The sequence below is a fragment of the Salmo salar genome, chromosome ssa10 (genome assembly GCF_905237065.1).
Source record: "Salmo salar chromosome ssa10, Ssal_v3.1, whole genome shotgun sequence".
NCBI lineage: Eukaryota > Metazoa > Chordata > Actinopteri > Salmoniformes > Salmonidae > Salmo > Salmo salar.
Window position 1 is genome coordinate 85,196,414 of NC_059451.1, and position 17,988 is coordinate 85,214,401.

General features: G+C 43.6%; 1 protein-coding gene across 3 annotated transcripts in view; it reads right to left on the reverse strand.

Moving 5' to 3' along the window:
- Window positions 1-2,369: 2,369 nt before the first annotated feature.
- LOC106560875 (solute carrier family 66 member 2) overlaps window positions 2,370-17,988 on the reverse strand; it is an 81,105-nt gene continuing 65,486 nt past the window's right edge. For 2 of the 3 annotated variants that reach the window (XM_014124261.2, XM_014124262.2), the window contains exon 5: window positions 2,370-3,163. In XM_014124261.2, the coding sequence (XP_013979736.1) occupies window positions 2,989-3,163 (175 nt within the window). In that variant the 3' untranslated portion in view covers window positions 2,370-2,988. The remainder of the gene's footprint in view (window positions 3,164-17,988) is intronic. The other variant, XM_014124263.2, reaches the window with a different exon arrangement.

The following is a 17,988-nucleotide window of genomic DNA, read 5'->3' on the forward strand; positions in this document are numbered from 1 at the left end:
ATTGTATTTGTACAAGACCTCAGCTGAATCTGGTAATGAATGGTGCGGCTGTTGAACAAGTTCAGGAGACTTAAACCGTCATGGTCAAAACATATAGATTCAATGGTTGTAAAGATGGGGAGAGGTCTGTCCGTAATAAAGAGATGCTCAGCTTTTATGACACCGCCCTCCAAAAAGCAAGTCAAGCAGGCTCTAGTTTCTTCTTATCTTGATTATTGTCCAGTCGTGTGGTCGAGTGCTGCATGAAAATACATATAGTTAAGCAGCAGCTGGCCCAGAACAGAGCGGATGTAAGGCGTCTAGGTGTAGCAGGTAAGACGGAGTCAGGCGCAGGACACAGAGATGAGTAATTCACGTAACTTTACTCAAAACAACAAATATTTCAAGAAGGAAAATAATCAAGCTCACAAAGACAGACCCACTTACAATGAACAAACATGCACAAAACCATGGGGGAACCAGAGGGTTAAATAAGGAACATAATTATGGGAATGGAAACCAGGTGTGTACAATGAAGACAAAACAAATGGAAAATGAAAAGTGGATCGGTGGCGGCTAGAAAACCGGTGACGTCGACCACCGAACGAACAAGGAGAGGGACCAACTTCGGCGGAAGTCGTGACAGCGGCACGACATCTTGCTCTTCATTGTAATCAGAGGGCTAATAGAAATATGATGCATGCCAGTTTCTCTTGGCTAAGAGTTGTGGAGAGACTGACTGCATCACTTATTTTTATAAGAAACAATGTGTTGAAAATTCAAAAATGTTTGCATAGTCAACTTACACACAGCTCTGACACACACACTTACCCCACCAGATATGCCAACAAGGGTCTTTTCACAGTCCCCAAACACAGAACAAATTAAAGAAAGCGTACAGTATTATATAGAGCCATTATTGCATGGAACTCCCATCTCAAATTGCTGAAGTGAACAGCAAACCTGGTTTCAAAAAACAGATAAAGCAACACCCCATGGCACAACACCTCTCCCCTATTTGACCTAGATAGTTTGTGTGTATGTATTGATACGTAAGCTACGCGAGTCATTTTTAAATGCATGTAGTTCTGTCCTTGAGTTGTTCTTGTCTTGTGAAGGTAGGGAATAACATCTCCACTACGCTGATCCTCAACACAGTGGCCCCACAAGGGTGCGTGCTCAGCCCCCTCCTGTACTCCCTGTTCACCCATTACTGCGTGGCCACACACGTCTCCAACTCAATCATCAAGTTTGCATACGACACAACAGTAGTAGGCTTGATTACCTACAATGACGAGACAGTCTACAGGGAGGTGAGGGCCCTGGTGGACTGGTGCCAGGTAAATAACCTCTCCCTCAATGTCAACAAAACAAAGGAGCTGATGGAGGACTTCAGGAGACAGCAGAGGGACTACGCCCCCATCCACATCGACGAGACCACAGTGGAGAAGGGGAAAAGCTTCAAGTTCCTTGGCGTACACATCACTGGCAATCTGATGGTCCACCTACAGAGAGTGTGATGAAGACAGCACAACAGCGTCGCTTCAACCTGAACAGAGCCTTTTTGGCCCCTCACAGACCCTCACAAACTTTTACAGATGCACCATTGAGAGCATCTTGTTGGGCTGTATCACCGCCTGGTATGGCAACTGCACCGCCCGCAACTGCAGGGCTCTCTAGAGGGTGGTACCGTCTGCACAATGCATCACCGGGGGCACACTGTCTGCCCTCCAGGACACATACAGCCCCCGATGTCACAGGATGGCCAAAAAGGACATCAAGGACATCAACCACCCGAGCCACGGCCCGTTCACCCCGCTATCATCCAGAAGGCGAGGTCAGTACAGGTGCATCAAAGCTGGGACCGAATGACTGAAAAACAGCTTCTATCTCAAGGCCAACAGACTGTTAAATAGCAATCACTAGCTGGCCTCCACCCAGTACCCTGCCCTGAACTTAGTCATTGTCACTAGCTGGCTACCACCCGGTTACTCAACCCTGCACCTTAGAGGCTGCTGACCTATGTAAATAGACATATAATCAATGGTCACTTTAATAATGTTTACATACTGTATTCTAGTCAATGCCACTTCGACATTGCTCGTCGTAATATTTATATATTTCTTAATTCCATTCTTTTACCTTTAGATGTGTGTATTGTTGTGAAATGTTAGATACTACTGCACTGTTGGAACACAAGCATTTTGCTACACCTGCAATAAGATCTGCTAAATATGTGTATGTGACGAATAAAATTTGATTTGATTTAATGTTCTGTATTATGTCATGTTTCATGTTCTGTGTGGACCCCAGGAAAAGTAGCTGCTGCTTTTACAACAGCTAATGGGAATTCTAATAAAATACCAAATACCAATACCTTGCCATTTTTATTTATTTAACCTTTATTTAACTAAGCAAGTTGGTGAAGAACATTCTTATTTACAATGACAGCCTACTTGTAAATCCCCACCGGACAAACCCTCCCCTAACGATGCTGGGCCAATTGTGCTCCGCCCTATGGGACTCTCGATCACGGCCGGTTACAGCCTGGGATCGAACCCGGATCTGTAGTGACGCCTCTAGCACTGCGATGCAGTGCCTTAGACTGCTGCGCCCCTGTGGCACTGGAGAATGCCGATGGCTAAAATCAATTCATGCTGAAACGCACACACACTGACACACATATACATATGTCTATATTTCATCTTAAAAACATACTGAGGTACACAGTGAAGGAGTCGTCAGTCAGAGTAGCCCGTCGTGTCGTTCAAGCTGCCTGTGGAGCCGGTAGAGATTGACTGATGGACACACACTGCCCTTCAGTAACTAGCAAAGCAAATGACCTATGAAGACACAAATGACTGGCATCAAATAGTAAAACATACACAATACCTCTCTGGCATTCTCCATCTAATATCTTTAAAAAAATACATGGTAAGGCACACAAGTTTAGGTATAAGTCTTTGATTAAGAGCATTGATGCATTGGAGGATGATAAGGTCATAGGGTTCATCCCAGTTTGACCCTGATGTCCTGGCTGTAAAAGAGCACCTGCAGTAGGATGGCCATGTCTATGAGGATCTGGACTGCCCCACACACCGAGAACTGGGACGGGCTGTGGTTCATCACGAAGTACGTCGTCTTGAAAATGTCTCCAGCAGTCCACAGCAGCACCATCTTCACACTGATACAAGAGAGACAATGAGAAAGAGTAAATATGTAGCAAGCTATGACAAAGAACATTGATTATCCACAATTTTATAAATGTTTAAGATCATTTTCCCTGTAAATAGCCATGTTATTTTCTACTTGTTATTCACTGTGTATTTATTCCTTGCGTCACTATTTATATTTTTATCTTACCTTTAACTCTGCATTGTTGGAAATGGACCCATAAGTAAGCATTTCATTGTTAGTCTACACCTATTGTCTACAAAGCATGTGACAAATAAAACGTAATTTAATTTAGATTTGACCCACATTTGGGAAAACAACTTCTGTTGTATACACGTAAAGATAGGCGCATCAATAAGCTGATGCCAGGACTCAACAGTATCATTGTTTCCTAAATGCAATCTGAAATCAGTACACAACAGAAAGTCTGAGGAGTAAAAGAGAACAGCAGATAAACAATCAATGAACAGAGTAAAGTGGCCAGCAAAACAATGATTGATCAGGCAGAGCGCTGCCTGGACATCAGCAGTGCAGGCTAATACCCTCAAGAGGAGCACAGCAGCTATCTACACATGAGCTCAGACAATACTCTAACTTCACTAAAGTTACAGCAAAACTTATTCAAAGAACATTTTGAGTGAGAATGATTACCATTGTGACAGAGAATGTGACAGAGAGAATGTGAGTTGAACTGAAGACAGACTGCTGAGAAGCAATTTAAGGCTTTATTGGAGAGTGATTCTATAGATTTGTTTACTGTGAGTTTGTGAGTCCACGTTGTCATGCAGATGAGATATTTTCGAAATGATCGTGTGTAAAACATATAAGTGCAGTATCAAAGGGTAAACAGTTTCTTATTAACTTAACAGCTGAGACTTGCGTTCACTGATCTGCTGATTTGTATTACGTGTTTATCAAACTTAAGTTGAGAGTTGATTCAAAGATACTGTATTTAACATCAGAAACCTGCTTGATTCACTCTCCTTTGATCAAAATGTTGAGTGATTGGCTGTTGTCTGGAGGAAAAACAAATCACTGAGGTCTTATTTATATTCAATGTCAAGCATATGTTATCAACTATTCTACAATTGAGTACATGTGTATATGCTTAGAGGTTTGTATGGGTTGAAATAAAGGTGAGGGCATGTGTATGTGGACACATCTATAGCATTCCCACAGGGAAATCCAGTCTTTTTGATGGGCTAAAAGTTTTCTGAATATGTCCTCTACCGCACAAGATGAGCTCTCCTTTCCAGCAGAAACCCTCCCACTAATCCCCCCCACTTAAATGTTAGATTTTTTTTTACATTCCCCCTCTCTTTTCTCTCCCGCCGTCCCCAAGTAATATTTGCTAATTTCTTTGCTCTAGAGACGGCAAACATCATTAACAAGGATGAATCATTAACGAGGTAATTAACAGGGGCGGGTCATCTGTACAAGAGCAGCACATCACAATGGAGACTTGTATATGTCACTTGTTAAGTCTTATTCAGTCAGTGTAGCTGAAGGGGAGGAGACAGGTTAAAGAAGGATTTTTGACAATTGAGACATGGATTGTGTGTGTGTGCCATTCAGAGGATGAATGGGCAAGACAAAAGATGTAATGCCTTTGAAAGGGATATGGTAGCAGGTGCCAGGCGCACCGGTGTGTGTGTGTCAGGAACTGCAACAGTTTCCCGTGTGTATAAAGAATGATCGACCACCCAAAGGACATCCAACCAACTTGACATCTGTGGGAAGCATTGTAGTCAACATGGGCCAGCATCCCTGTGGAACACTCAAGACACCTTGTAGAGTCCATGCCACAATGAATTGAGGCTGTTCTGAGGGCAAAAGGGGGTGCAACTCAATATTAATAAGGTGTTCATAATGTTTTGTACACTCTGTGTATGTAAATATGCTGTTCACAGACTACAGCTCAGCGTTCAACCCCATAGTTCCCACCAAGCTCATCACCAAGCTGGTGACCCTGAGACTTAACACCTCCCTCTGTTAAAAGATCCTGGACTTCCTGACAGGATGGCCCCAGGTGGTGAGGATAGACAACACCACCTCCGCCACGCTGACCCTAAACACAGGGGCCCCTCAAGGGTGTGTGCTTAGTCACCTCCTGTACTCACTGTTCACCCACGCATGACTCCAACATCAAGTTTGCTGATGACACAACTGTGGTAGGCCTGATCACTGATGGCGATGAGACAGCCTACAGGTAGGTCAGAGACTTAGTGTTAGTGTGGTGCCATGACAAAAACCTCTCCCTCAACGTCAGTAAGACCAACGAGCAGAACGTGACTACAGGAGAAGTAACCGAAAGTTTGCTAGTTCGAATACCGGATCTAACAAGGTGAGAAAAAATGATCTGTTGCTGTGCCCTTGAGCAAAGCACTTAACTCTAATTGCTCCAGGGGCGCTGTACAATGGCGACCCTGGCCGTGACCCCACTCCCTAAAATATCATTTTCCATCTCAAAAAACATTGCCCGGGTCATACCATCACTCTCCCAGCCAAATGCAGAGAAACTCATCCACACCTTTGATTTCTCTTTGATCAACTACAGCAATGCACTGTTTGGGGGCCTCCCAGCCAAATCACTACCGAAGCTCTCAATATTAGGAAAGTGTTCCTAATGTTTGATATACTCGGTGTACAGGATCGATTTCAAAATCGAATGGATTGAGCCCCACCTAAGTATGCAACCTCATCTCAATAGCGAGCCACCTGAAACTCTCCTCTACAGCCACTGCCTCAAGTCCCCAAAACCCATCTCCAAACTATGGGGGACCAAGCCTTCTGCTCCCTTGCCCCTCACCTATGGAATGCTCTCCCTAATAATCTGAGAGCCGCTCCATCAATCAAATTTCAATCAATCAAATGTATTTATAAAGCCCTTTTTACATCAGCCGATGTCACAAAGTGCTGTACAGAAACCCAGACTAAAACCCCAAACAGCAAGCAATGCAGATGTAGAAGCACAGTGGCTTGGAAAACTCCCTAGAAAGGCAGGAACGTAGGAAGAAACCTAGAGAGGAACCAGGCTATGAGGGGTGGCCAGTCCTCTTTTTTTTCACCTTTATTTAACCAGGTAGGCTAGTTGAGAACAAGTTCTCATTTACAACTGCGACCTGGCCAAGATAAAGCAAAGCAGTGTGACACAGACAACAACACAGAGTTACACATGGAGTAAACAATAAACAAGCCAATAACACAATAAACAAGTCAATGACACAGTAGGGAAAAAAGAAAGTCTATATACAGTGTGTGCAAAAGGCATGAGGAGGTAGGCAATAAATAGGCCATAGGAGCGAATAATTACAATTTAGCAGATTAACACTGGAGTGATAAATGAGCATATGATGATGTGCAAGTAGAAATACTAGTGTGCAAAAGAGCAGAAAAGTAAATAAAATAAAAACAGTATGGGGATGAGGTAGATAGATTGGGTGGGCAATTTACAGATGGACTATGTACAGCTGCAGCGATCGGTTAGCAGCTCAGGTAGCTGATGTTTAAAGTTGGTGAGGGAAATAAAAGTCTCCAACTTCAGCGATTTTTGCAATTCGTTCCAGTCACTGGCAGCAGAGAACTGGAAGGAAAGGCGGCCAAATGAGGTGTTGGCTTTGGGGATGATCAGTGAGATATACCTGCTGGAACGTGTGCTACGGGTGGGTGTTGTTATCGTGACCAGTGAACTGAGATAAGGCGGAGCTTTACCTAGCATAGACTTATAGATGACCTGGAACCAGTGGGTCTGGCGACGAATATGTAGCGAGGGCCAGCCAACTAGAGCATACAGGTCGCAGTGGTGGGTGGTATAAGGTGATTTGGTAAGAAAACGGATGGCTCTGTGATAGACTGCATCCAGTTTGCTGAGTAGAGTAATGGAAGCTATTTTGTAGATGACATCGCCGAAGTCCAGGATCGGTAGGATAGTCAGTTTTACTAGGGTAAGTTTGGCGGCGTGAGTGAAGGAGGCTTTGTTGCGAAATAGAAAGCCGATTCTAGATTTGATTTTGGATTGGAGATGTTTAATATGAGTCTGGAAGGAGAGTTTACAGTCTAACCAGACACCTAGGTATTTATAGTTGTCCACATATTCTAGGTCGGAACCGTCCAGGGTGGTGATGCTAGTCGGGTGGGCAGGTGCGGGCAGCGAACGGTTCTGGCTGTGACAGTGTGGAGATTATAACAGAACACGGCCAAGATGTTCAAACATTCATAGATGACCAGCAGGGTCATATAATAATAATAATAATCACAGTGGTTGTAGAGGGTGCAACAGGTCAGCACCTCAGGAGTAAATGTCAGTTGGCTTTTTATAGCCGATCATTCAGAGAGAGACTGCAGGTGTGGTAGAGAGAGAGAGCTTCGAAAACAGCCGGTCCGGGACAAGGTAGCACATACAGTGAACAGGTCAGGGTTCCATAGCCGCAGGCAGAACAGTTGAAACTGGAGCAGCAGCACGACCAGGTGGACTGGGGATCACTCAACTTTTAAAACGGGCCTTAAATCCCTCTTCTACATACTTTTTTTCATAGTCCTAGTCCCAATCTAAAATATATTTAGCACCTATCCAACTATTGCAATTTTACCTGCCTCGATTGTAAATGTATTTAGTTATTGTATATATCATTAAAAAAAAAAAATTGCTCAGAAGAAGGGGTGGTATCCAGATTCTCAAACCGTCATACCATTTCTGTACCACACCATGGTATATGGTATTACTGAATTTGCATACAAGGGGCGCTATTTTTGACGCACAAAACAATTAAGGCAACAGGGATCTTGATCGAGGAGGGGATTGAATGTCTCTGCTATAACCCGAGAAGCTTGATCTTAACATCTAGCCATTTAGCTAGCAAGTTAGCAAACCAAAAGCATAGCTGGGGCCCTGAGCTGGACATAATTTATCTGACACATCTTAGATTTCTTATGGTTATACTTAACTTATAGTTAGAAGCAATGGCATAGCACACACCCCCACAGCACCCACAAGGTGGGGGTGTCCCCAAAACCCCCCCAAATTTATATTTTGAAATATCCTGGTATAGAGTATATCGTCCAAGCCTACTCAGTAGAGCTTTGAGATAACTAATTAAAAGCGCTACTGAAATTAAATGTATTAATATTATGATAGTTGCTGTCACAAACTCCAAACACTACACAGTTGTTACTGCCTAGTTGGATATACATTTCCCATTGAGAAAACTATTTCTGTATTTACAACATTCATATAAATACATTTTTATCCGGTTTTTGCTTTGGTGGACTTTATTTTTTATTTATTTACATTTGTCAATAAAACTCATGAATGAAACTATTTATGTCAAATTGTTCTTCTCGTAACCCTGGTTGTCCTGAAAAGAAAATTGTTAAATACTTAATTGTGAGGCTGAACATAAGACATCCAGATAAATGCCGATTTTTGCTCAGGTCTCAGGACTGATAGGGTTATGATGGTCCACACACACCCACACTGTTGTGAAGAGAGCACAACAGCACCTCTTACCCTAGGGAGGCTGAAAAGATTTGACATGATCCTCAAAGGTTTCTACGGCTGCTACAGTACATCAAGAGCATCTTGACTGACTGCATCACTGCTTGGTATGGCAAATGCAGCACTCTCAACCGCAAAGCACTACAGAGGGTGGTGTGGACAGCCCAGTACTTCACTTGGGCCAAGCTCCCTGCCATCCAGGACCTCTACATTAGGAGGTGTCAAAAGAAGGCCCGAAAAATGCCAGACTCCAGCCACCCAAGCCATAGACTGTTCACTCTGCTACCATCTGGCAAATGGTAGCGGAGCATCAGGTAACCATTAATTAACTATCTGCCCTGACTCCACCTTTCAGCAACTCTATGCACACTCAGAAGATACACACATATATTCATATATATATATATACACTGCTCAAAAAAATAAAGGGAACATTTAAACAACACAATGTAACTCCAAGTCAATCACACTTCTGTGAAATCAAACTGTGCACTTAGGAAGCAACACTGATTGACAATACATTTCACATGCTGTTGTGCAAATGGAATAGACAACAGGTGGAAATTATAGGCAATTAGCAAGACACCCCCAATAAAGGAGTGGTTCTGCAGGTGGGGACCACAGACCACTTCTCAGTTCCTATGCTTCCTGGCTGATGTTTTGATCACTTTTGAATGCTGGCCGTGCTTTCACTCTAGTGGTAGCATGAGACGGAGTCTACAACCCACACAAGTGGCCCAGGTAGTGCAGCTCATCCATAATGGCACATCAATGCGAGCTGTGGCAAGAAGGTTTGCTGTGTCTGTCAGCGTAGTTTCCAGAGCATGGAGGCGCTACCAGGAGACAGGCCAGTACATCAGGAGATGTGGAGGAGGCCGTAGGAGGGCAACAACCCAGCAGCAGGACCGCTACCTCCGCCTTTGTGCAAGGAGGAGCAGGAGGAGCACTGCCAGAGCCCTGCAAAATGAAATCCAGCAGGCCACAAATGTGCATGTGTCTGCTCAAACGGTCAGAAACAGACTCCATGAGGGTGGTATGAGGGCCCGATGTCCACAGGTGGGGGTTGTGCTTACAGCCCAACATCGTGCAGGACGTTTGGCATTTGCCAGAGAACACCAAGAATGGCAAATTCGCCACTGGCGCCCTGTGCTCTTCACAGATGAAAGCAGGTTCACACTGAGCACGTGACAGACGTGACAGAGTCTGGAGACGCCGTGGAGAACGTTCTGCTGCCTGCAACATCCTCTAGCATGACCGGTTTGGCGGTGGGTCAGTCATGGTGTGGAGTGGCATTTCTTTGGGGGGCCGCACAGCCCTCCATGTGCTCGCCAGAGGTAGCCTGACTGCCATTAGGTACCGAGATGAGATCCTCAGACCCCTTGTGAGACCATATGCTGGTGCGGTTGGCCCTGGGTTCCTCTTAATGCAAGACAATGCTAGACCTCATGTGGCTGGAGTGTGTCAGCAGTTCCTGCAAGAGGAAGGCATTGATGCTATGGACTGGCCCACCCGTTCCCCAGACCTGAATCCAATTGAGCACATCTGGGACATCATGTCTCGCTCCATCCACCAACGCCACGTTGCACCACACACTGTCCAGGAGTTGGCGGATGCTTTAGTCCAGGTCTGGGAGGAGATCCCTCAGGAGACCATCCGCCACCTCATCAGGAGCATGCCCAGGCGTTGTAGGGAGGTCATACAGGCACGTGGAGGCCACACACACTACTGAGCCTCATTTTGACTTGTTTTAAGGACATTACATCAAAGTTGGATCAGCCTGTAGTGTGGTTTTCCACTTTAATTTTGAGTGTGACTCCAAATCCAGACCTCCATGGGTTGATAAATTGGATTTCCGTTGATTATTTTTGTGTGATTTTGTTGTCAGCACATTCAACTATGTAAAGAAAAAAGTATTTAATAAGATTATTTATTTCATTCAGATCTAGGATGTGTTGTTTAAGTGTTCCCTTTATTTTTTTGAGCAAATATATATATATATATATATTCATATATATATATATACATACATACACAGTACCGTTCAAAAGTGTGGAGTCACTTAGAAATGTCCTTGTTTTTGAAAGAAAAACACATTTTTTGTCCATTAAAATAACATCAAATTGATCAGAAATACTGTGTAGACATTGTTCATGCTGGAAACGGCTGATTTTTTATGGAATATCTACATAGGCGTACAGAGGCCCATTATTATCAACCGTCACTCCTGTGTTCCAATGGCACGTTGTGTTAGCTAATAGTTGAGTATCTGGAGCATCAGCATTTGTGGGTTCGATTAAAGGCTCAAAATGGCTAGAAACAAATACTTTTTTCTGAAACTCGTCAGTCTATTCTTGTTCTGAGAAATGAAGGTTATTCCATGCGAGAAATTGCCAAGAAACTGAAGATCTGGTACAACGCTGTGCACTACTCCTATCACAGAACAGCGCAAGCTGTCTCTAACCAGAATAGAAAGAGGAGTGGGAGGCCCCGGTGCACAACTGAGCAAGAGGACAACTACATTAGAGTGTCTAGTTTGAGAAACAGACGCCTCACAAGTCCTCAACTGGCAGCTTCATTAAATAGTACCTGCAAAACACCAGTCTCAACGTCAACAGTGAAATGGTGACTCCGGGATGCTGGCCTTCTAGGCAGAGTTCCTTTGTCCAGTGTCTGTGTTCTTTTGCCCATCTTAATCTTTTCTTCTTATTGGCCAGTCTGAGATATGCCTTTTTCTTTGCAACTCAGTCTAGAAGGCCAGCATCCCGGAGTCGCTTCTTCAATGTTGACGTTGAGACTGGGGTTTTGCGGGTTCTATTTAATGAAGCTGTCAGTTGAGGACTTGTGAGGCGTCTATACACTACATACGCACACATAAATACACACGCATCATATGCTGCTGCTACTCCGTTCTTTATTTTACTTGTATTATTATCTATCCTGATGCCTAGTCAATTTACACTGCCATGTACATACAGTGCCTTCAGAAAGTATTCACACCCTTAGAATTTTTCCACATTTTGTTATGTTACAGCCTGAATTTAAAATTGATTACATTTCGATTTTGTGTCACTGATCTACACACAATACCCCATAATGTCAAAGTGGAATTAAGTTGTTATAAATGTTTACAAATTAACTAAATGAAAAGCTGAAATGTCTTGAGTCAATAAGTGTTCAATCCTTTTGTTATGGCAAGCATAAATAAGTTCAGAAGTAAAAATGTGCTTAAGAAGTCAGATAAGTTGCATAGACTCCCTGTATGCAATAATTGTTTAAAATTATTTTTAAATGACTACCCCATCTCTATACTCCACACATACAAATAGTTCCCAAAGCTGAGCAGCGAATTTTAAGCACAGGTTCAACCACAAAGACCATGTAGGTTTTCCTGCGGTTCGCAAATGACACCTATTGGTATATTGGTAAGAAAAGTTGACATTAAATATCCCATTGAGCATGGTGCAGTTATTTATTTGGATGGTGTATTAATACACCCAGTGTTATGGGTATGTCATGCCCTGATCGGTTTCACCTCTGTGCTTGTCTCCACCCCCCTCCAGGTGTCGCCCATCTTCCCCATCATCCCGTGTATTTATACCTGTGTTTTAAATCAAGTTACACCAAGTATATAAAACATTAAGAACACCTTCCTAATATTGAGCTCCCCCCTCTTTTGCACTCAGAACAGCCTCAATTCGTCAGGGCATAGACTCTACAAGGTGTCGAAAGCGTTCCACAGGGATGCTGGCCCATGTTTACCGCATTGCTTCCCACAGTTGTATCAAGTTGGCTGGATGTCCTTTGAGTGGTGGACCTTTCTTGATACACACGGGAAACTGTTGAGCATGAAAAACCTAGTCGTGTTACAGTTCTTGACAAAACCAGTGCGTCTGGCACCTACTACTATACCCCGTTCAAAGGCACTTAAATCTTTTGTCTTGTCCATTCACCCTCTGAATGGCACACATGTCTCAATTGTCTCAATTGTCTCAAGGCTTAAAAATCCTCCTGTAACCTGTCTCCTCCCCTTCATCTACACTGATTGAAGTGGATTTGAGAGCAATAAGGGATCATAGCTTTCACCTGGATTCACCTGGTCAATCTAGGTCATGTGAAGAGCAGGTGTCCTTAATGTTTTGTACACTCAGTTTTATTTTCCATTAATCATAATTTGTTATACAACAAAATATGGGCAAGTCAAGGGGTGTGAAAATTTTCTGAAGGCACTGTATCTACCTCAAATACCCCTGCACATTGATCTGGTACTGGTACTCCCTGTATATAGCAAAATGTTTGTGTATTTTAATCCTTGTGATAATATTATTATTTTAACTCCGCATCGTTGGGCAGGGCAAGTAAGCAAGCATTTCATGGTTAAGTCTACACCCATTGTATTCGGTGCATGTGACAAATAAAATTGTACTTGATTTGACACACAAATGTCACACACAGTACATACATACAGTTGAAGTCGTAAGTTTACATACACTTAGGTTGGAGGAGTCATTAAAACTTGCTTTTCAACCACTCCACAAATTTCTTGTTAACAAACTATAGTTTTGGCAAGTCGGTTAGGACATCTACTTTCCAACAATTGTTTACAGACAGATTATTTCACTTATAATTAACTATATCACAATTCCAGTGGGTCAGAAATTTACATACACTAAGTTGACTGTGCCAATAAACAGCTTGGAAAATTCCAGAAAATGTCATGGCTTTAGAAGCTTCTGATAGGCATCATTTGGCATCATTTGGGTCAATTGAAGGTGTACCTGTGGATGTATTTCAAGGCCTACCTTCAAACTCAGTGCCTCTTTGCTTGACATCATGGGAAAATCAAAAGAAATCAGCCAAGACCTCAGAAAAACAATTGTAGACCTCCACAAGTCTGGTTCATCATTGGGAGCAATTTCCAAACGCCTGAAGGTACCACATTCATCTGTACAAACAATAGTACGCAAGTATAAACATCATGGGACCACACAGCTGTCATACCGCTCAGGAAGGAGACGCGTTCTGTCTCCTAGAGATGAACGTACTTTGGTGTGAAAAGTGCAAATCAATCTCAGAACAACAGCAAAGGACCTTGTGAAGATGCTGGAGGAACCATGTACAAAAGTATCTATATTCAAAGTAAAACGAGTCCTATATTGACATAACCTGAAAGGCTGCTCTGCAAGGAAGAAAAAAGCCAGACTACGGTTTGCAACTGCACATGGCGACAAAGATCATACTTTTTGCAGAAATGTCCTCTAGTCTGATGAAACAAAAATAGAACTGTTTGGCCATACTCACCATCGTTATGTTTGGAGGAAAAAGGGGGAGGCTTGCAAGCCGAAGAACACCATCCCAACTGTGAAGCACAGGGGTGGCAGCATCATGTTGTGGGGGTGCTTTGCTGCAGGACAGACTGGTGCACTTCACAAAATAGATGGCATCATGAGGGAGGAAAATGATGTGGATATATTGAAGCAACATCTCAAGACATCAGTCATGAAGTTAAAGCTTGGTCACAAATGGGTCTTCCAAATGGACAATGACCCCATGCATACTTTCAAAGTTGTGGCAAAATGGCTTATTGGAGTGGCCATCACAAAGCCCTCACCTCAATCCTATAGAACATTTTTGGGCAGAACTGAAAAAAAGTGTGTGCGAGCAAGGAGGCCTACAAACCTGACTCAAGAGGAATGAGCCAAAATTCACCCAACTTATTGTGGGAAGCTTGTGGAAGGCTACCTGAAACGTTTGACCCAAGATAAACAATTTAAAGGCAATGCTACCAAATACTAATTGAGTGTATGTAAACTTCTGACCCAACTGAAATAAATCATTCTCTATACTATTATTCAGACATTGCACATTTTTTAAATAAAGTGGTGATCCTAACTGACCTAAGACAGGGAATTTTTACTAGGATTAAATGTCAGGAATTGTGAAAAACTGAGTTTAAATGTATTTGGCTAAGGTGTATGTAAACTTCCGACTTCAACTGTACACACTTAAACAGTCATGTCACTTGTCCTGTGGATCAACAGGAGATGAAAGTAATACTGAGTAAACAATTGATCGTGGCCTTGGGGGCCCTTTGTAGGTAGGAGAAGTGATTATGGTATTGATTAGAAATACTGAAAGCGCTTTCTCTACCCCCTCACTAGTCCTGACAAGTCCCCTATTGATCCCATCTAACCTGACACCTTCATCTGACCTAAGTGGCAGAGCATAGGAGAGAACAGAGAGAGAGGGAGAGAGGGTGAAGGAAAGAACAGAAAAGACGTGTGAGAGCGAGAACGTGTGTGTGCGAGACGGAGAAAGAGATTAGACACCTAATCTTCATCTCCAAAATATATATTCATCTCACGCAAACACAGACTTCACAAACACAGTGTCAGCAAATCTCTCTATACACCACTACACCAGAGGCAGAGAGAGCAGGGGGATATAGTGGTGCAGATGCCAAGGATAGACAACAGAGAGACAAATGGAGGGAGGGTGTGAGTGAGGTGATAGAGGCTGGCCTGATTGGTACCTGGCTCTGGTTGTAATTGTACTCTGTGTTGAGCCAGAGCTGTCAGCCCTCATATTAGCTTCTCTTTTGGAGGCCTGGGATAGATGGAGCATCTGAAAGGTTGCAGCGGCGCTAAGAGTGCAGATAGCGACATTTACAGTAAACTCCTCCTGAACTTCCTCAGAGCCATCAGAGGAGTTAGACCACCTGACCAGCAATCCCCTCGGCTCCCTGCATCAGGGCTCATCTTTTCCGTCCTTCTTTCTGAGCCTCTGAGCTAATTACTGTACTGACGGGGGGAGGAGTGGGGGAGAAGAGAGGAGAGACGGAGCCGAGGAAATAAGTGAGGGGAGAGGTGGAGGAGAGGAGAGTGGAAGAAAGGAAAGGAAGGACAGGAGAGAAGAGAAGAGGAAAGAGGGAGGTTATGAGGAAGGGGAGGGAAAGGAGGAGTCTGGGAGGGACACTATTAAAGCAGCTCTGTTCAAACCACTGCAGTCACATTGAGACGCGTCTCTCATTCCCCTGCTCTCCCTCTCTCTCCCCCTCGCTGAGGAGGCGACTGACACACAGCAGTCTAATGTGGGCAGAGATTTACAGGGCTGCTCCAGGGAAGTCAACCCAGTGAGAAGACTCAATCTAGGACACTCTTAACACTCTCAGTGGCCTCTCATAGGGCAGAGGTCATTGGCATAGTAGACAGTGGTTCACAATGTCATGTGTCCAGCCCTATTGTAATCTGTTTTGAGGTAGACAGCAAACAGTAGGCTGCTGCTTTAATGCCCTGTCTGTAATGTTACCATTGAGAATTCAGACACGTTTTCCAAATTAAATTAAATTACGAACAAAACTGCTGTTTCTGTGGACACAAAGACTGCCCTGAGAGAGACTAGAATGTAACTGTTAATGGGGTCATATTAATGCTAGCCAGCTAATGTACTACAGTGCTGTTTCTCAGAGTCAGACATGGTTCAGCACCAGAGTCTGGTGTGATTACCCAGAGAAAGGCCTTCAGTTGAAACAGTATTACATCGCTACTTGGTGGAGTGAATAACCGTGGGACCGCAGACATCCACACCATTTTCCCAGTGGGGGTCATAGAGGAGCAGAAATCAAAAGGCACAGCAGGGGAAAAAGATTCTGCTCTTAACCCAAAGGATGAAATATGCATGCGTATCGATTGTCAGGAAGCAAACACTGGAAGGTCCGCAAACTGCCAGAGAAAGATGGATCTGCTTTCCCAAACGAAGGAGGGGGGAGAGTTTGCCCTCAGACATTTCACATTCTTTACAAGAAAGTAAATAAGTCCACATTCAGGTGAGACAGCCAAAAAGGGACCCTTGACTGTGCAAATTTCCATCCATAAAAATAGTGTACAAATATTGTTGCCAGATCCTCAAAGCACAGATTTTCATAAAACTGCAGTCATTGTTCTGCCCAGTAATAGAAGAAACACTTGCATATGCATGCAGAGTGACACTTTCTAATTCCCAGCTTTAATGTATTAGTCAAACTTCTGTTATCAACGGCCCCAGCGAGAAGCATGGTCAAGATGAAGGGAAGAGGAGTACGAGGAGGAATACTGATACAGGAGAGGTACAGATTACAGGTAAAATGAGCAGAATAAAAAGTGTTGTTCACATTAAACCTAAAACCATTAAAATATTTATGTCAATAATTAAATTCTCAGTGCAAAAAGCTAACAGCAGGGTATTTAAAAAAAAAATCTAGATCAATTTTTTTTTTATATATAAGTAAAGACAAACTACTACAAAACTGAAATCCGGGACCTAAAGAAGAAAACTCCCAAGGAATGGTGGGATTTCATTAACAAAGGACTGGGACCAAAGAAACATCAGGAGGGAGAATACAGGTTGAGGGAATTGAAGACGACAACGTGGCTGATGTTTTTAATGTATTTTTTTGCTGAGGCGTGGACAAGCACCACACCTCTTGCCATTTTCCCCCTGCCCATGCCTACAAGGTAGGTTGAGCTGTGCAGCATTGGTTAGATAAAGCAAGCTCTGACCAGACTCAGCCCACGTAAAGCGTGTGGACCTGATGGCATTCCAGCCTGGCCACTAAAAGAGCAGAAGATCTAGCTCCTGTTATCACACACATACTGTAGTTAACACCTCCTACTGGCAGCGGACTGTTCCTGCTGCCTGGAAGACTGCCAATGTGTGTCCCATACCTAAAGTGTCAAACCTATGTACAGCGAGTGACTGGAGGCCCATCTGTCTAACTTCATGCCTTGGAAAAATCCAGGAGAGCTTCATCATTAAAAAAAACAGTTTTATCTGAGTGCACGAATCAGTATGCCTGCCTACCAAAGTCCAGTACTACTACCCTTGTGAAAGACTCCAGAAAACCAACAATGGGTGTTACTTGCTGATATGTGCAAAGCCTTTGATCAAGTAGATCACGCAAAGCTCCTGCAACATCTATCTGACATTGAACTGTGTCCAAGGTTACTAGTCTGGCCCCACAACTACACCACCGGAAGAAGGCGATGGCTAATGGCACATTTAGCCAATGGTCAGAGGTCACCTCTTTTATTTATTTATTTTACCTTTATTTAACTAGGCAAGTCAGTTAAGAACAAATTCTTATTTTCAATGACAGCCTAGGAACAGTGGGTTAACTGCCTTGTTCAGGGGCAGAACGACAGATCTGTGCCATGTCAGCTCGGGGATTTGAACTTGCAACCTTTCGGTTACTAGTCCAACGCTCTAACCACTAGGCTACGCTGCCGGGATCCCTTAGTGACATGCATAAAAAGAGCCTCTGTGGTTTGCATGGCCGACGGGAGCCCAGGCAGAGGAAGGAGGCGACA